The sequence below is a fragment of the Silurus aristotelis genome, assembly GCF_946808225.1.
Source record: "Silurus aristotelis genome assembly, chromosome: 1".
Classification (NCBI taxonomy): Eukaryota; Metazoa; Chordata; class Actinopteri; order Siluriformes; family Siluridae; genus Silurus; species Silurus aristotelis.
The window spans coordinates 35069121-35088068 of record NC_139574.1 but is presented as its reverse complement, the minus strand read 5'-3'; the positions used below and the strand labels follow the sequence as shown (position 1 = coordinate 35088068).

Here is an 18948-nt window from a genome sequence, read left to right as displayed (position 1 = left end):
TACACTAAACAACAACAAACAAAACAACATAGAGCTACAACACAAGCTACATAAAGTGCATCGAGTGCAACCTAGTGCAAACAGTGCAGACAGACAGACGACACAAGACAAGACACAAAACCCAATATAGCGCCAAACAGTAAACCTACTGTATACTTAATTATACAGTACTGTACGAGAGAAAACTGTTGAAACTATACAAACTAAAAACTATACCCCAGAAGTGAGTATAAACAGAACAATGTAGTGCAAAAATACAGCAGCAGTCAAAGGTGCAAAAAACAGCATGTAAACAGTATAATACAGTGATAAATGATAAATGTGCAAAAAACAGCAGTTAAGAGTGTGGTACAGTTGAGAATGATAAATAATAAATAAATTAATGGTGGTGGAATGGATTGAGATCAGTGATGAGTGTGTGTTAAGTGTTAAGTCCAGGAAAAATTGTACAGTTCGTTACACACATTTGAGTTTGTGTGTGTGTGTGTGTGTGTGTGTGTGTGTGTGTGTGTGTGTGTGTGTGTGTGTGTGTGTGTGAGAGAGAGTTCCGTTTCATTTCTGTGTATTGAGAAGCCTGTGGCGGCCCGAATGCTTCGGAACCGTTTTCCTGATGGCAGGAGGGTAAAAAGTGTGTGTGACGGGTGTGTGTGGTCGTCCACAATGCTGTGTGCTTTGCGGATGCAGCGTGTGGTGTAAATGTCCATGATAGAGGGGAGAGAGACTCCGATTATCTTCTCAGCTTTCCTCACTATCCTTTGTAGGGTCCTGCGGTCCGAGACGGTGCAGTTCCCAAACCAGGCAGTGATGCAGCTGCCCAAGATGCTCTCAATGGTCCCTCTGCAGAACATGGTCAAGATGGGGGGAGGGAGGTGGGTTTTCCTCAGCCTTCTAAGGAAGTAGAGACGCTGCTGGGCTTTGTTTGTGATGAAGCTGGTGTTGAATGACCAGGTGAGGTTGTCTGCCAGATGAACACCAAGGAATTTGATACTCTTGACGATCTCCACTGAGGATCCATCAATAATCAGTGGAGATTGGTCGCTCTGTGCTCTCCTGAAGTCCACAACCATCTTTTTCGTTTTGTCCACGTTCAGAGACATGTTGTTTGCTCCACACCAGGCAGTTAACCGTTGCACCTCCTCTCTATATGCTGACTCGTCATTCTTGCTGATTAGACCCACCACGGTCGTGTCATCAGCAAACTTGATGATGTGGTTCGAGCTGTGCATTGCTACACAGTTGTGAGTCAGCAAAGTGAACAGCAGTGGGCTGAGCACACAGCCCTGGGGGGCCCCAGTGCTCAGTGTGGTGGTGCTGGAGATGCTGTTCCCGATCCTGACTGACTGAAGTCTCCCAGTCAGGAAGTCCAAGATCCAGTTACAGAGGGAGGTGTTCAGGCCCAGAAGGTTCAACTTCTCGATCAGGTGCTGAGGAATGATTGTGTTGAATGCTGAGCTGAAGTCAATGAACAGCATTCGTACATACAAATCCTTGTTATCCAGGTGAGTGAGGTCCAGATGGAGGGTTGTGGAGATAGCATCGTCCGTGGAACGGTTTGGACGATACGCAAACTGCATTTTCCTCACTTCAGCTGTGGTTAGACAGAGCACCTGGTCAGTGGGAGGAGGGGTGGTCTTCCTCGCTTTCACATTGTTCTGTACCTCAAACCGGGCGTAGAAGTCGTTCAGCACATCTGGGAGGGAGGGGTCACGGTCACAAGCAGGTGATGTGGTCTTGTAATTCGTGATCGCCTGGATGCCCTGCCACATGTGCCGGGTGTCTCCGCTGTCCTGGAAGTGGTTGTGGATTTTCTTTTCGGGTGTGCGCGCTTCGCCTCTCTGATGGCACGAGACAGTTTGGCCCTTGCTGTTTTTAAGGCCGCCTTGTCCCCTGATCTGAAGGCAGAGTCTTTTTGTTTCAGCAGTGCACGCACATTTGCAGTCATCCACGGTTTCTGGTTGGAGCGTGTAGTGATGGTCTTGGAGATGGTCACATCATCAACGCACTTGCTGATGTAGCTGGTCACTGATGATGTGTACTCCTCCAAGTTGATGGAATCCCCGTTGGTTGCAGCCTCTCTAAACATGTCCCAGTCAGTGCACTCAAAACAGTCCTGAAGAGCAGAAGTAGCTTCTTCACCTGTTCTTCACCGGCCAGGTTTGCACCTGTTTCAGAACCGGTTTATAGCGTCTGATGAGCGGTCTGTATGCTGGAATTAACATAACAGAGCAGTGGTCTGAGTATCTGAGATGGGGGCGGGGCTCCGCACTATACGCACCGGGGATGTTTGTGTAAACAAGATCCAGCGTGTTCGCTCCTCTCGTTGCAAAGTCCACATGCTGATGGAGTTTAGGAAGCACAGTCTTGAGATTCGCATGATTGAAATCTCCGGCGATAATAAACAATCCGTCGGGGTGAGCATTCTGCAGGTCGCTAATAGCGCTGTAGAGTTCACACAGTGCCTCCTTAGCATTAGCACTGGGAGGAATGTACACTCCGACGATGTAAACAGTGATGAATTCCCGTGGTAAATAAAAAGGTCTGCATCTAACAGTCACAAACTCCACTAGCGATAAGCAGTAGCATGAAACGAGCACAGAGTTCTTACACCATTCCGTGTTGATATGAACACACACACCACCACCGCGAGTCTTACCGCACAGAGCTGCGTTTCTGTCGGCTCGAAACACGGTTAGCCCGTCTAGCTGGATGGCGGCTTCCGGAACTCTGTCGCTGAGCTACGTCTCCGTGAAAACTTGGGAGGTCTAGCAATATTTCTAAAGGGCAAAAATGCTATCCTGGTAATATTATTTACATGAGCCGCAAAGGAAAAACTACAGTCAATAATCAAACCGAGTTCTTTGACTGCTGTACACACTGAGAAGAAGCACCATCCAGAGATGCTACATAATCAGAAGGTTCACTTGTAGCTGCATGTGGTCCTAGTAAAAGAACTTCCATCTTATTAGAGTTAAGCAGAGGTAAGTTATTAAACATCCACTGTCTAATATCCTTTACAGACTCCTCAACATTTTTTGTGTTTCATGAGACACATTGCAACATTTGATTGTCACACACCTATTGTATCTTGTTTAAAATTCTTTCTTGAACCTTGATATGTTTGTTAATCGCCTGATTTTATTGCCTGTTATGAATTCTGGGCCAGCCTGCTGGTTTTGTAGGTTTGCCTATGTGATTATTACAATCTGCCTTAATCTGCATTTACATTTGTAAATACCATCATGAGATCATCTTGAAATCTCCGGCGATAATAAACAATCCGTCGGGGTGAGCATTCTGCAGGTCGCTAATAGCGCTGTAGAGTTCACACAGTGCCTCCTTAGCATTAGCACTGGGAGGAATGTACACTCCGACGATGTAAACAGTGATGAATTCCCGTGGTAAATAAAAAGGTCTGCATCTAACAGTCACAAACTCCACTAGCGATAAGCAGTAGCATGAAACGAGCACAGAGTTCTTACACCATTCCGTGTTGATATGAACACACACACCACCACCGCGAGTCTTACCGCACAGAGCTGCGTTTCTGTCGGCTCGAAACACGGTTAGCCCGTCTAGCTGGATGGCGGCTTCCGGAACTCTGTCGCTGAGCTACGTCTCCGTGAAAACTTGGGAGGTCTTGGTCATGATGTCCTGGGCTATAGGGCTCATTTGTTTCTGGAGAGTGACAACATACTCACTGGCCATATTAGTGCCATCTGTAAATCTGGCACTATGGAGTAAAAACAAGAAACATGATTAAATAAGAAAAGATAACTCTAGACACAATCAAGACAGTAAACAAAGTTTCTTTTTATTTTTTACTTACTTGACTTCCTGGCCAATTTAAGACTCTCTTATTGTTTTTAGTGTGTCCTCAGCAGTGTGTGTTGCCTTTGCAACATAGTCCCAGATAGCATCAGTCAATTGTTCCAGCTGTGGTTTGGGCTCATCAGCATAGAAGAGGTTGGCTTGGCAGCCTGGTGAAATAACCAAACAATTTAAGTTGGTACAATGAGTATTACCATTCTTTAAGGCTGTAGGATTGTTTTATGACAGTATGGATATTAACATTTCAGGCTACATAAATTACAAAGACAGAAATTATCATACCTGTAAATACAGCCAGAACCAGTACCAAAAAGACCTTCATGATTATTGCTTTGACTCTGAAATAAAATAAACAAATTAACTATTTTATATAATAAACTGAAAAATTATGTAGACATTAACAACAACATATAAGCTCTACAATCAGTACAAGCTTTTTCTTACCTGCTTGGGCAAACACAAGTCTGTCTAAGTAGTCAGTATATATACACTGTAAAGAAACATGAGTTGTAAATCAAAACCCAAAGTCCAGGCGGTAGTGCAATGCTTAAGACACTCTCCTCCACTTCATAACTTTCAAAATGGACCATCAATTTTTACCCATGGTGTAATAAAAGCATAGATAACCTCTAGACATGGGTAAAAGTTCAATCATTTAGCTTCATCTTCCTTGAAGAAAAAAAAAATACTTTTTTTTTTTTTTTTAAGGTTGTGAATATGGAATTGCTTTAGTTTAATTTAAATGTGAAAAAATATTAAGTTTATTTCATTGCTAAAAGTAATTTTATATAAAAAAAAATTATATATATATATATATATATATATATATATATATATATATATATATATATATATATATATATATAAATTTTTTTTTATATATATAAAATACTGTTGATATTAAGTACAGCCCAAATCCATCCTCAAAGATCCTCAAAGATGAAAACCCATCCCCAGCTGCACAGAGAGGCCTCCAATCAAAGATAACACCATCCAGAGGCAGGCCAGGACAAAGCGGGCAGATACGAGGAGAGAAGAGCGACAGGAACAGTGGTCACTGCTACCTCAGGAGCATGTTTAACTTAACTGAGAGAGAGAGAGAGAGAGAGAGAGAGAGAGAGAGAGAGAGAGAGAGAGAGAGAGAGAGAGAGAGAGAGAGAGAGAGAGACGTGTGGTAACAGAGAGAGAAAGATATGGATTGTTAAGTATCCTCATTGTTGTATAAAAGTTAAGGACACTGTGCAGTTGGGGTCTCCATACAAATACACTATATTTCCATGATCCTTTGTCTAAAAAAAAAAATCTACTGGTAAAAGGTTTGACTAAATGAATATGTTTTGACTTGAACACTGACACTGTGTCTAAGTCCCAAACACTAAATGGAAAGCTGTTCCAAAGCTCTGCCTCCTGCTGTAGTCATTATTTGTGGTACCAACAAATAGCCTGCACCTTTTGATTTAAGTAGGCGTGGAGGATCATTTTGCTACAGAAGTTCACTCAGATACTATGGCTCGAGACGGTTAAGTGCTTTATACATCAGTAGTAGTATTTTATAATCAAAGCGAGATTTAATTGGGAGCCAGTGTAGACTGTTTAAAACAGGGGTGATGTGGTCATAATTTCTAGATCTAGTAAGGACCCTTGCTGCTGCATTCTAAACTAAATGGAGCTTATTTATGCACTTACTCAAACACCCAGACAGTAAAGTATTACAGTAGTCTAATCTAAATGTAACAGAAACATGAACTAGTTTTTCTGCATCTTATAACAAAATCATATTTCTAATTTTAGCAATATTTCTAAAGGGCAAAAATGCTATCCTGGTAATATTATTTACATGAGCCGCAAAGGAAAAACTACAGTCAATAATCAAACCGAGTTCTTTGACTGCTGTACACACTGAGAAGAAGCACCATCCAGAGATGCTACATAATCAGAAGGTTCACTTGTAGCTGCATGTGGTCCTAGTAAAAGAACTTCCATCTTATTAGAGTTAAGCAGAGGTAAGTTATTAAACATCCACTGTCTAATATCCTTTACAGACTCCTCAACATTTTTTGTGTTTCATGGAACACATTGCAACATTTGATTGTCACACACCTATTGTATCTTGTTTAAAATTCTTTCTTGAACCTTGATATGTTTGTTAATCGCCTGATTTTATTGCCTGTTATGAATTCTGGGCCAGCCTGCTGGTTTTGTAGGTTTGCCTATGTGATTATTACAATCTGCCTTAATCTGCATTTACATTTGTAAATACCATCATTATGACGTCACAGCAATAGAAACCATCAATCTTCTTCTTTCGGCTGCTCCCATTAGGGGTCGCCACAGCGGATCATCTGTCTCCATACCACCCTGTCCTCTACATCTGCCTCTTTCACACCAACTACCTGTATGTCTTCCCTCACCACATCCATGAACCTCCTCCTTGGCCTTCCTCTTTTTCTCCTACCTGGTGGCTCCATCCTCAGCATTCTTCTACCAATATAACTCATGTCCCTCCTCTGCACTTGTCCTAACCATCTCAATCTCGCCTCCCTCACCTTGTCACCAAAACATCCTACATGGGCTGTGCCTCTAATAAACTAATTTCTAATCCTGTCCATCCTCGTCACTCCCAACAAAAACCTTAACAACTTCAGTTCTGCTACCTCCAGCTCCACCTACTGTCTTTTACTAAATGCCACTGTCTCTAATCCATACAACATCACAGGTCTCACCACAGTCCTATAAACTTTCTCTTTCATTCTTACAGATACCCTACTATCACAAATCACTCCTGTCACTCTTCTCCACCCACTCCACCCTTCCTGCAGTCTCTTCACTTCTCTAACACACTCTCCATTACTTTGCACTGTTGACCCCAGGTACCTGAACTTCTCCACCTTCTCCACCTCTTCTCCCTGTAAACGCACCACTCCACTGCCCTCCCTCTAATTCACACACATGTACTCTGTCTTACTCCTACTGACTTTCATTCCCATTCTCTCCAGTGCATATCTCCACCTCTCCAGGCTCTTCTCAACCTGCTCACTACTCTCACCACAAATCACAATATCATCTGCAACCATCATAGTCCATGGAGACTCCTGACCTCATCCGTCAACCTGTCCATCACCACTGCAAACAGGAAAGGGCTCAAGGCCAATCCTTGATGCAGTCCAACCTTCACCCTGAACCGGTCTGTCTTTCCTACTGCACACTTCACTGCTGTCACACTGTCCTCATATATGTCCTGCACCACCCTCACATACTTCTCTGACACACCTGACTTCCTCATACAATACCACAACTCCTCTCTTGGCACTCTGTCGTACGCTTTTTCTAAATCCACAAATACACAATGCAATTCCTTCTGTCCTTCTCTATACTTCTCCATCAACATTCTCAAAGCAAATAAGGCATCTGTGGTGCTCTTCCTCGGCATGAAACCATACTGTTGCTCACAGATGGTCACCTCTTCTCTCAGCCTGGCTTCTGCTACTCTTTCCCATAACTTCATGGTGTGACTAATCAACTTAAATCCCCTGTAGTTACTGCAGGTCTGCACATCTCCCTTATGCTTAAAGATCGGTATCAGCACACTCCTTCTCCATTCCTCAGGCATCCTCTCACCTCCCAGAATCTTGTTAAACAATCTGGTTAAAAACTCCACTGCCATCTCTCCTAAACATCTCCACATCATCCAATCTTCTCTCTCTCTAATTTTCCTCATTTAACAGCTGCTCAAAATACTCCCTCCACCTTCTCAACACACTCTCCTCACTAGTCAACACATTTCCATCTCCATCCTTTATTGCTCTAACTTGCAGTACATCCTTCCCAGCTCGGTCCCTCTGTCTGGCCAATCGGTACAAATCCTTTTCTTCTCTCTTAGTGTCCAACCTCTTATACAGCTCCTCATATGCCCTTTCCTTGGCTTTCGCCACATCCCTCTTTACCTGCTAATACATCTCCTTGTACTCCTGCCTACTTTTCTCATCACTCTGTCGATCCCACTTCTGTTTGGCCAACCTTTTTCTCCTTATGCTCTCCTGCACTTCCTCATTCCACCACCACGTCTCTTTGTCTTCCTTTCTATTTTTTTAGATGTCACACCAAGTACTTTTTTAGCTGCCACCCTCATCATTTCTGCAGTAGTTACCCAATCATCCAACACCACATCACCACCACCGAGCCCCTGTCTGACCTCTTCCCTGAACCTCACACTACACTCTTCCTCCCTCAGCTTCCACCATCTTATTCTTCTTTCAGTCCTCACTCTCCTCCTCTTCTTCTTCGCCTCCAAAACCATCCTACAGACCACCATCCGATGCTGTCTAGCTACACTGTCCCTCGCCAAAACCTTACAGTCTCCAATCTCCTTCAGGTTGCATCTCCTGCAAAGAACATAGTCCACCTGTGTGCACCTTCCTCCACCTTCCATAGGTCACCCTATGATCATCCTTCTTCTTAAAATACATATTCATCACTGCCATTTCCATCCTTAAGGCCATACCTACCCATAACCTTCTCATCACCTCTGTTCCCTTCACCTACATGCCCATTAAAGTCTGCCCCAATCACCAATCGTTCTTTCCTAGGTACAACATCTACCACTCCAGAATACCACACATCTAATTCACTTCAGAATCTTTCCTTCTCCTCCATCTCACAGCTGACTTGTGGAGCATAGACACTGATGACATTTATCATTATCCCTTCAACTTCCAGCTTCAAGTTCATCACCCTATCAGAAACTCCCTTCACCTCCACTACACTTTTACTGTACTCTTCTTTCACAATCACCCCTACACCATTTCTCTTTCCATCCACACCATGATAGAACAGTTTAAACCCGCCTCCAATGTTCCTGGCCTTACTCCCTTTCCACTTGGTCTCCTGAACACACAACATATCTACCTTTCTCCTCTCCATCATATCAGCTATCTCTCTCCCATAGTACCAATATTTAAAGTACCAACCCAAACCTCCACTCTCCTACACTTCTCCTTTTCCTGCTGTCTCTGTAGACGTCTTCCTCCTCTCCCTCTCCTCCTTCGGCCAACAGTAGCCCAATTTCCACCGGTACCCTGTCTGCTAACGATACCTGTGGCGGTCGTTGTTAAACCGGGCCTCGACTGATCCGGTATGAAATTCTTATTTGTGATCCGCATATTCAATTTGGCACATGTTTTACACTGGATGCCCTTCCTAACACAACAATCCCCATTTATCCGGGCTTGGGACCGGCACTACAAGTGCACTGGCTGGTGCCTCCCTAATGGCTGGGTTAATAGAAACCATCAATATTATACAAAAACACAGTATAACAGAGCGTTGCATCACAGACAGGTATTTCATGCAGTGAGAATGAATGCCATTACTAAAGCAAGATACCCAATTAACAAAATGCAACAAGTCTCTTTTCACTGCAGCCACAGCTGCACAATATACATCATCTGTTGCAGAAGCACCAATATTAACCTAAAAAAAATTACCCCTGGATTTTTGTGCATTATGGTTTTCCTGGGAATTTAAAACTAAGGCAAATTGTATGTTTTCGTTCAAATGCTACAGGAAAAATGCAAAAGTACAAATGGTTCATAGATGGCAAAAGTACACATATCCTTCACTTACTGTATGTAGAAGTACAGATATACTTTTTTACTCAAGTTAAAATAAAGAAGTAGCCATTATTACTAGCTGCTTTTGTATCACACTGGTAAAATGACCTCACATCATATTTTCAATTCTTTTGTGTATCTGTGGCCAAATAGTTTCTTCTTCACTGTCAGCCATAGTATAATGAAAAAACAGCTATTAAATCCAAACAAATATATTTGAGTTTGGTAGGTAGAAGTAGGTTGCAAGTCTGACTAGCGCTCTCTGTACATCCAATCAAAGAACGTGAAAAATGCCAACGTGAAAATTTTGACTGGTCAAATTGCAGTCTGATTGGTTAAAGAAACAGTTTCAAACAGCATGGATTCGAATCTGCAAAGAGCTTGTTGATTTCTGCTAGCCTTATGACAATAAGTGGCTGTAATCGTATGGGAAAGAAACTTACACTCTGTGATGCAGCAGCAACAGTGCATTAAAGAAACACTATAAAATGAAGAGAATAGACTATAAATAGTAATGTATTATAAAATATATTAAAACCAATGAATAATTCTGATCCTGAGTTTCCTTACTGGCTCTGAGATCCTGCCATTGAATTCAAGCATGCTACTAATTTTTTGCATGATTGTAGGAAAACATGAGTGTGGTATAATTTACAATAATTTTACAATTATGGTTAACTTAGTATATACATACTACCAAAAATATTTTCAAATAGGTTAACATGCTTTACGAGCTTTACCTCATCAATCAGTTGCAATACATGGAGTGATGAATGTATGATGACCAAGGGTAGATTTTTCGTCATATACATGTATATTTCAAGTATTTTAATAGGTGAGACAAATTGTGCTGCTTGACTGACACAATTGTAAAAACAGTGCTCCTTTATAGTAAAAAAATATACAGTATTCTTTGGTGTTGATCTGAGATGAATTTCACTTTAAAAAAGAAGAAAATAAAATGTTTATGCTGTTATGTGTTAAGTATGAAAACACAAACCAAGGTAACTCACAATTGGCTGTTTTTGTTAAACATTGTGAAAATCGAAGACCTAACTAGTAGCTATGTGGTATAATTCATGAGTGCCATGCAGTTTACAGAGGCCATTTTACTTTAAATTACTATGTGTATGCCGTTTTATTTTCCAATACAAAAACAAGAAATTTGAATCTTTTTTTTTCAACATTTATAATGTTAAAGATTACAAACATTTACAATAAGCAAACAACATAGCAGCTTTACATGAATGCATAACAGTAGCATTTTTATGGCAATGTTCTAAACAGGCTAGAATTCTAAGGTTCATGGTATAAAATTGATACAGCTTACAGTTTGAAGAATTAATCGCATAATACATACAAAAAATGGAATGGAATATTTGATGTCAAATATTTGAGTATGACTTTTCATTAATAAAAAACAGTTCAGTAAGGAAAATGGTGTTTGGAGTATTTAGTTGGTCTTGGTGAAGGACTCATACAGAGAGGTGAGTTGGTCCTTCAGGTTCTGAGCATAAGGATCCAGTTTCTGTCTCAGATCTTCAGAATAAGGAGCCAGACTCTGCTGAACCAAAGCGGCTCTTTCAGCAAATTTGACCTGAAGATCCTCAGTCAGAGGGGCCACGGTCTTCTGGAATTCCTGCATGTGCTGATCTACTCTCTGTCTGAGATCTTCAGCATAAGGCTCCATCTTGGACTGCAGCTCCTTCACTTTCTCCTCCAGATTTCCCCTGAGCTCCTCTGTCTTCTGCAGCACAGTAGTTTTCAGAGCTTCAGTGTCAATAGACTCAACATAGGGAGCCACAGCTACTCTCAGCTCCTCCACTTTCTGATTAATTTGGGTCTTCATGTCATCAGCATAGGGCTCCAGTTTGCCCTTCACAGTGGTCAAATCCTGCTCAAGACGCTCCTTCAGAACCTCAACCTCCTGGAAGATCTTGGTCATGATGTCCTGGGCCATAGGGCTCACTTGTTTCTGGAGAGTGACAGCATACTCACTGGCCATATTAGTGCCATCTGTAAATCTTGCACTATGTAGTAAAAACAAGAATCATGATTATATAAGGAAAGATAACTTTAGATCAGTCTAAACAGTAAGCATCTTTTTTTAACTTACTTGACTTCCTGGCCAAGTTGAGACTCTCTAATTGTTTTCAGTGTGTCCTCAGCAGTGTGTGTTGCTTTGGCAACATAGTCCCAGAAAGCATCAGTCAATTGTTCCAGCTGTGGTTTGGGCTCATCAGCATAGAACAAGTTGGCTTGGCAGCCTGTCGAAAAAATCAAACACTTTAGTTACAAAGTTTTTACAGTGAGTTCTTAAGGCTGTAGGATTTTGTATTTCAATATGGATATTAACATTGCAGGCTACATTAGCTTACAAGGACAGAAAGTATCATACCTGTGAATACAGCCAGAGCCAGTACCAAAAAGACCTTCATGTTTCTTGCTTTGATTCTGAGAAAAACAAATGAGCAAATTATTGCAGTTAACAAACTGAATCAATATGTAGACATTAACTACAGTATATACCAAACATTACAGTCAGTACAAGTTTTTTCTTACCTGCTCTGTAAAACACCAGCTGTATGTATGCAAATCAGTCTAAATCGTCAGCATATATACTGTAGAGAGGTGTGAGTTGTATTAAAAACCCAAAGTCCAGGAGGTAGTGCAGTGTTGACAACCCTCCACGTCATAACTTCAAAGAGTCTGAGGTTAAAGTAATGTGCCAATAAACATCTAAATCTCATGTAATAAAAGCACAGATAACATACATAGGCATGGGTAAAAGTTCATTCATTATGTTTTAACAAAGCAACTTTTAAAATATGTCCTGTGGAATTCCACATGAATTCCACAGGACATTAACTTTCATACAACAATAAGGACACTTAATAATCCATATCCTTCTCTTCCCGTCACCCCTCTTCTCTCTCTCTCTCTCTCTCTCTCTCTCTCTCTCTCTCTCTCTCTCTCTCTCTCTCTCTCTCTCTCTCTCTCTCGGTCGAGTTAAACTTGCTCCTGAGGCTCCAGTGACCACTGTTCCTGCCCCTCTCCCCTCCATGGATCTTCCCACTTCGTCCAGGCCTGCCTCTGGATAGTGTTCGACTGGAGGCTACTCTGTGCAGCTTGGGACGGTTTCTCATCAACACCTTGAGTGGTTCCATGAAATTCCGGAGTAAGAACGGGCGCTTTGAGGATGGATTGGACTGTAGTTAATGTCAACAGTCTGCTACACTGAATCAGGATACAGTTCGCTTCTGATCAACATCACTGTACCCTGCAACATTGTATATCTGCTTCAAATGGACATTCGGTGCAACCCAGATGAGGATGTGTTCCCTCTTGAGTCTGGTTCCTCTCAAGGTTTCTTCCTTATGCCATCTCGGGGAGTTTTTCCTTGCCACAGTTGCTCATCAGGGACAAACGTACTTACAAAGAACATATTTACTTTTAATCACCACATTATCTGTGTAAAGCTGCTTTGAGACAATGTTCATTGTTAAAAGCGCTATACAAAAAAAAAATGAAAATTGAATTGAATTAAATTGAATTAAAAGTGGAACAGAAATATAATATCAGCTTGTCTATACAATCCATCTATATAATCCAGTCTCCATTCCACACTGTCATATTCATTCTTTGCCTATTGTTATTAACCCAAGTAACCCACTTACCCTGTTAGTTTTAGTCAGTGGTGGGCCATGCATTTGGTACCTGGGCCTTCAGTGGGGACTTCCCCGACTTAGTCCACCTCTTAATACCACCACTATCGTGTCGCAATTATAGAAACCATCAATACTGTACAAAAGGCAATATGACAATGCGTGACATTACAGAGAGAGAGAGGCATTTTGCATATGCAGGGTGAATACCATTTTACTAAAGCAAGCTCCAAACCTCTACACTACAACTGCAACTGTGCCACCTACATCATCTGGAGCAGTTCAGAATCAATATTTGTCTAATAACATGACAATAACATAAACATTGTCAATAAAATACAACCTAGTCACCAGAGATGCATCGTCAAAATGCATAATTTGCAATATTCTTCAGAGGCTGTAATCCAGTGGAACGGTTCGTAGGCACTGGTCTGGAAGTGGAGAACAAACCCTTTCCCAGGCTGAGACAAGCTAGCTAGCTTCGGGGTGGGCCAACCTCTCCTCACGATGTGTAGCTTTTCTTGAAAATATATTTTTAAGTATGTCCGAGACCAAAATTAATTTTGCTTCCTCCATCAACCATTGTGGGCGTAAAAAAGTCTAAATCTGATGTATTAATGTCTGCAGATCGCTACATATGTGTTTTGCTAGTTGAACTTAGCTGTAACAGTTTCCATCTGACCAACCAATCAGAGGACGGAAAAATCTGGTGCAATTCTGTGAGGCGAATTTGAAATCTGACTGGTTAAAGAAACAGACCAATTGCTAATATAGTTTAAGTTACATTGGCCAGCACTACTAATTGTGAAGGCCCTGGGCAGATTAGACTGACATGGAAGCACATAGAGGCTAAAATCTGTTCGGACAAAAAATTTAACATCCAAATACGCGTACTAAAAACAGTGCAGCCAAGAGAAACGCTATAAAACGAAGAGAATAAACTGTTGGGAATAAATTGATACACTTTCATGCAACAAATATTAGAATTAAGGTTGTAAATGTAGGTCAGTGCTTCTGATAGAGTTTAGGGAAACAGAGAAGGCCTTGCTGTCCCCGACAGCCCACCACTGGTTTTCGTCATATATCTGCAGTTAGATATAAATACTTCTGTTGTAGATACTTCTGTTTTGGACTACCAGGAAGGTTATGAAATAACAAAATGTGATTGACAGGTGTTTCTTGAAACCAAGATGTGCTCTGTTACATTGATTGTTAGTTCAAAATTTTTCACTCTTGGTTTGAACCCGAAATTTTGCATGTAAATTTGTTGGTAAACAGGTTAAAATCAATATAGATGAAGGGCAAATGGAATGGTTACTGTGAGAAAGGCAAAGGCAACTGAGTGTTGTTTTAAATAATAAATAAATACATTTGATTTAATATATGTATACCTACATACCTGTGATGCGAGAATGAGGCGGAAGCCGAAGTATACGCACACAAAGTCTTTAATAACAAAAAATAGACAGGAGATATACACACTGGCAGTGAAGCAGTATAATCCTGTGACAGCAAACGGCAGTTTGTATGTAGTATCAACAAGTCCGTGTTGGGGTAAGCTGGCAGCAGCAGGGATTCGTGGTGCAGACAGCGGGAAACGTGGTGAACACAATAACGGACAGAGTGGAAGTGAACATAGGCTGCTTATATGTGTGTGGTTGATGGAGATCAGGTGCACCTTGTTAGTAATCAGGCGAGCAGTTCCGTGCGGGCAGGGCTGGTGCGGGTGAAGACGCAGGGTGCTCCCTAACAATACCTATACTTTAGCTCACCTTAAAATTGAGTGCTGTTACCAAAGGGAGACTGTGATATGTATAACACATCTAAAGGGAAATATTAGAAAATGAGAGGTGAAATTCTGACCAATCATCTCAAATTCATCTTCTGATCTCAAACCCAAATATCTTCATTGCAAAGTAAATACTTATAAATTGGCTTTATTTTTCCAGCAATTTTAAAGCACCTTTAGTTACTTGAACTGTCTTGAAAGGTCACTTACAGCAGAAACTTTAGAACAATAATAATATTGTTGTTAATACTGTATACTGTTAATACTGTATACTGTACTATTTAATACTCATACTGTCCATATTGTCTTACATTCTATATTGTATTGTATAGCCTGTTTTGTCTTGTCTTGTCTTGTCTTGTTTTGTCTTGTCTGGTATAGTCCAAGCTAAATGTGTTTTGTTATTTATGTCTGTACTTTTAAGAGTCACAAATGGCTGGACCCAAATACCTTGTGTGTGTCAACACAATTGGCCAATAAACTTGATTCTAAATCTGATTCTGATTTTTATATTAAAGATTCTGAGATGCCTGTTTGGCCATTTATTTTGCATCTACTGACAGATACATCAACCTTATAATTGGCTGTTTTTGTTTAAACATTGTTAAAATTAAAGATCTGTCTAGTGGTCTATCGAAATCTCTCTGTTTTTGGTGTCATTTGTGAGAATCATGTAATGTCTAGAGGCAGTTTTACTTTAAATTAGTATGTGCATGCCATGTTTTTCAATACAAAAACAAGAAATAAAATTTTGGTTTTGGTTTAACAGCATTTTTAATTGTAAAGATTATTAGCATTTACAACAAACAACTTAGCAGCTTTACATGAATGCATACCAGATGCATTTGAATGGCAATGTTTTTAACACAGGAGAAATCCCAGGTTCATGGTACAATATTAAAAAGCTTACAGTTTTGGGGAAAATAATGTTCAATAATGCATAAAATATACAATTAAATATTTAATGTTTTATATTTTAGTATGAGTTTCCATGCATAGAAAACAGTTCAGTAAGCAAAATGGTGTTTGGAGTATTTAGTTGGTCTTGGTGAAGGACTCATACAGAGAGGTGAGTTGGTCCTTCAGGTTCTGGGTGTAAGGGTCCAGTTTCTCTCTCAGATCTTCAGAATAAGGAGCCAGACCCTGCTGAACCAAAGCAGCTCGCTCAGCAACCTTGGTCTGAAGATCGTCAGTCAGAGGGGCCACAGCGTTTTGGAATTCTTGCATGTGCTGATCTACTTTCTGTCTGAGTTGATCGGCATAGGGCTCCATCTGGGACTGCAGCTCCTTCACTTTCTCCTCCAAACTTCCTCTTAGCTCATCTGTCTTCTGCAGCATGGTGGCTTTCAGAGCTTCAGTGTCAATGGACTCAGCATAGGGAGCCACAGCTACTCTGAGCTCCTCCACTTTCTGCTGAATTTGGGTCTTCATATCATCAGCATAGGGCTCCAGTTTGCCCTTCACAGTGGTCAAGTCCTGCTCAAGACGTTCCTTCAGAACCTCAGCCTCCTGGAAAATCTTGGTCATGATGTCCTGGGCCATAGGGCTCACTTGTTTCTGGAGAGTGACAGCATACTCACTGGCCATATTAGTGCCATCTGTAAATCTAGCACTATGAAGTAAAAACAAGAATCATGATTATATAAGAGAAAATAACTTTAGATACAATCTAAACAGTAAGCATTGTTTTTTAACTTACTTGACTTCCTGGCCAAGTTGAGACTCTCTAATTGTTTTCAGTGTGTCCTCAGCAGTGTGTGTTGCCTTTGCAACATAGTCCCAGAAAGCATCAGTCAATTGTTCCAGCTGTGGTTTGGGCTCATCAGCATAGAACAAGTTGGCTTGGCAGCCTGTTGAAAGAACCAAACAATTTAGTTACAAAGTTTTTACAATGAGTTCTTAAGACTGTAGAATTGTGTTTTTTAATATGGATATTAACATTGCAGGCTACATTAGCTTACAAGGACTGAAATGATCGTACCTGTGAATACAGCGAGAGCCAGTACCAAAAAGGCCTTCATGTTTCTTGCTTTGATTCTGAAAAAAGAAAGAAGCAAATTAATTATTGCAGTTAATAAACTGAATAAATATGTAGACATTAACAACAATGTATAACAACAATTTCAGTCAGTACAAGATTTTTCTTACCTGCTCTATAAAACACCAGCTGTATGTATGCAAGACTGCCTTAGTCGCCAGTATATATACTGTAGAGAGGTGTGAGTTGTATTGAAAACTCAAAGTCCAGGAGGTAGTGCAGTGTTGACAACCCTCCACATCATAACTTCCTAAGTGGACCATCGGTTACCACACAGTCTGAGCTTCAAGTAGTGTGCTAATAAACATCTGAATGTCATGTAACAAAAGCACAGATAACATACAGGCATGGGAAAAATGTAATCATTATGTTTCAACAGAGCAACTTTTAAAATATGTCCTGTGGGATTCCATATGAGTGTTAAGAACTTGAGTAGTGGTGTTACTAATGAACTGTGTATGTCTTAATATTTTTATTACTGTATAGCCACTTTGTGACAATATCCATTGTTAAAGGTGGAACAGAAAAAAAATATATTGAATTGAATTAAATGTGTATACCTTAGCCAGAAGCTTACAGCTATTTGTATCTGTATACACACAGTTTTCATACTTTAATTAATTAACTTGACTATACAATCCATCTATATAATCCAGTCTCCATTCCAGACTGTCATTTTCATTATTTGCCTATGGTTATTAACCCAAGTAACCCAAATACCCTGTTAGTTTTAGTCATATACCTGCAGTTAGATATAAATACTTCTGTTGTAGATACTTGTGTTTTTGACCACCAGAAAGGTTATAAAATCACAAAATGTGATTGACAGATGTTTCTTGATACCCAAATGTGCTGTTACATTGATTGTTAGTTCTGAATTTTCCAATATTGGTTTAAACCCAGAGTTTTGCCTGTAAATCTGTCTATAAACAGGATAAAATAAATATAAGTAAAGGGCAAATGGAAAGCCAATCAGAACCACTGCACAAGCATTCTTCATAGCAAACATTATGCACCAGTCTGGTTTTCAGTCAGAAAGCTTTTATTTGTCACAGTCACCACTGGATCGCTCATTAGTGATAAACTTACAATTATAAGGAACAAACTTATAAGCACTAAACTTATACATTAATTATTAGAACTTCAAAACCGCCTTATCTGTATGAAGCTGCTTTGAGACAATGTCCATTTCCTAAAGTGCTATACAAATAAAAATGAGTTGAATTGAATTAAATAGACCAGAAAGGTGTCTATGGGATAAATGCAAGCAATTTTAAAGCGGATTAAAAAGGAAATTCAATTAATTTTGTAATGCCAGGGAATTGATTTAGTTACTGTAAGCAAAGCAAAGGCAACCAAACACTAAGTGTTGTTTAAAAAAAAAAATTAATACATGAATGTATACCTTCATACCTATACTTTAGCTCATCTTAAAATCGACTGCTGTTATGAAAGGGAGCCTGTGATATGTATAACACATCTGAAGAGAAATATTAGAAAATGAGAGGTGAAATTCTGATTAATCATCTCAGATTCATCTTCTGATCTCAAACCCAAATATCTTCATTGCAAAGTAAATACTAATAAATTGGCTTTATTTTCCCAGCAATTTTAAGGCACCTTTAGTTACTTGAACTGTCTTGAAAGGTCACTTACAGCAGAAACTTTAGAACAATAATAATATTGTTGTTAATACTGTATACTGTTAATACTGTATACTGTACTATTTAATACTCATACTGTCTATATTGTCTTACATTCTATATTGTATTGTATAGCCTGTTTTATCTTGTCTTGTCTGTTTTGTCTGGTTTAGTCCAAGCTAAATGTGTTTTTTTATTTATGTCTGTACTTTTGAGAGTCACAAATGGGTGGAACCAAATTCTTTGTGTGTGTCAACACAATTGGCCAATAAACCTGATTCTAAATCTGATTCTGATTCTTATATTAAAGCCAGATTCCTGTTTGGCCTTTTATTTTGCATGTACTGACAGATATATTAACCTTATAATTTGCTGT

The 18948-nt window shown here is 40.0% G+C and overlaps 2 protein-coding genes and 1 long non-coding RNA gene across 3 annotated transcripts in view; all 3 read right to left on the bottom strand.

The window, feature by feature from the left end:
* Nucleotides 1–6563, bottom strand: part of LOC310725666 — a 94746-nt gene extending 88183 nt beyond the window's left edge. The window contains exon 1 of the long non-coding RNA XR_014533463.1: nt 6284–6563. This is a non-coding gene — a long non-coding RNA (uncharacterized lncRNA). The remainder of the gene's footprint in view (nt 1–6283) is intronic.
* Nucleotides 6564–10556: 3993 nt separating this feature from the next.
* Nucleotides 10557–12104, bottom strand: LOC310735127 (uncharacterized protein). The gene is made up of 4 exons (XM_083557699.1): nt 12000–12104; nt 11836–11891; nt 11554–11704; nt 10557–11467 (listed from the first exon to the last, which is right to left on the bottom strand). Exons 2-4 carry the CDS (start codon nt 11873–11875, stop codon nt 10891–10893), a joined length of 768 nt encoding a protein of 255 aa, XP_083413825.1. The 5' UTR covers nt 11876–11891; nt 12000–12104; the 3' UTR covers nt 10557–10890.
* A 3543-nt stretch (nt 12105–15647) lies between these two features.
* LOC310725362 (uncharacterized protein) lies at nt 15648–17065 on the bottom strand. Its single transcript, XM_083540258.1, has 4 exons — nt 17040–17065; nt 16873–16928; nt 16591–16741; nt 15648–16503 (listed from the first exon to the last, which is right to left on the bottom strand). Exons 2-4 carry the CDS (start codon nt 16910–16912, stop codon nt 15927–15929), a joined length of 768 nt encoding a protein of 255 aa, XP_083396384.1. The 5' UTR covers nt 16913–16928; nt 17040–17065; the 3' UTR covers nt 15648–15926.
* Between the last annotated feature and the right edge of the window lie 1883 nt (nt 17066–18948).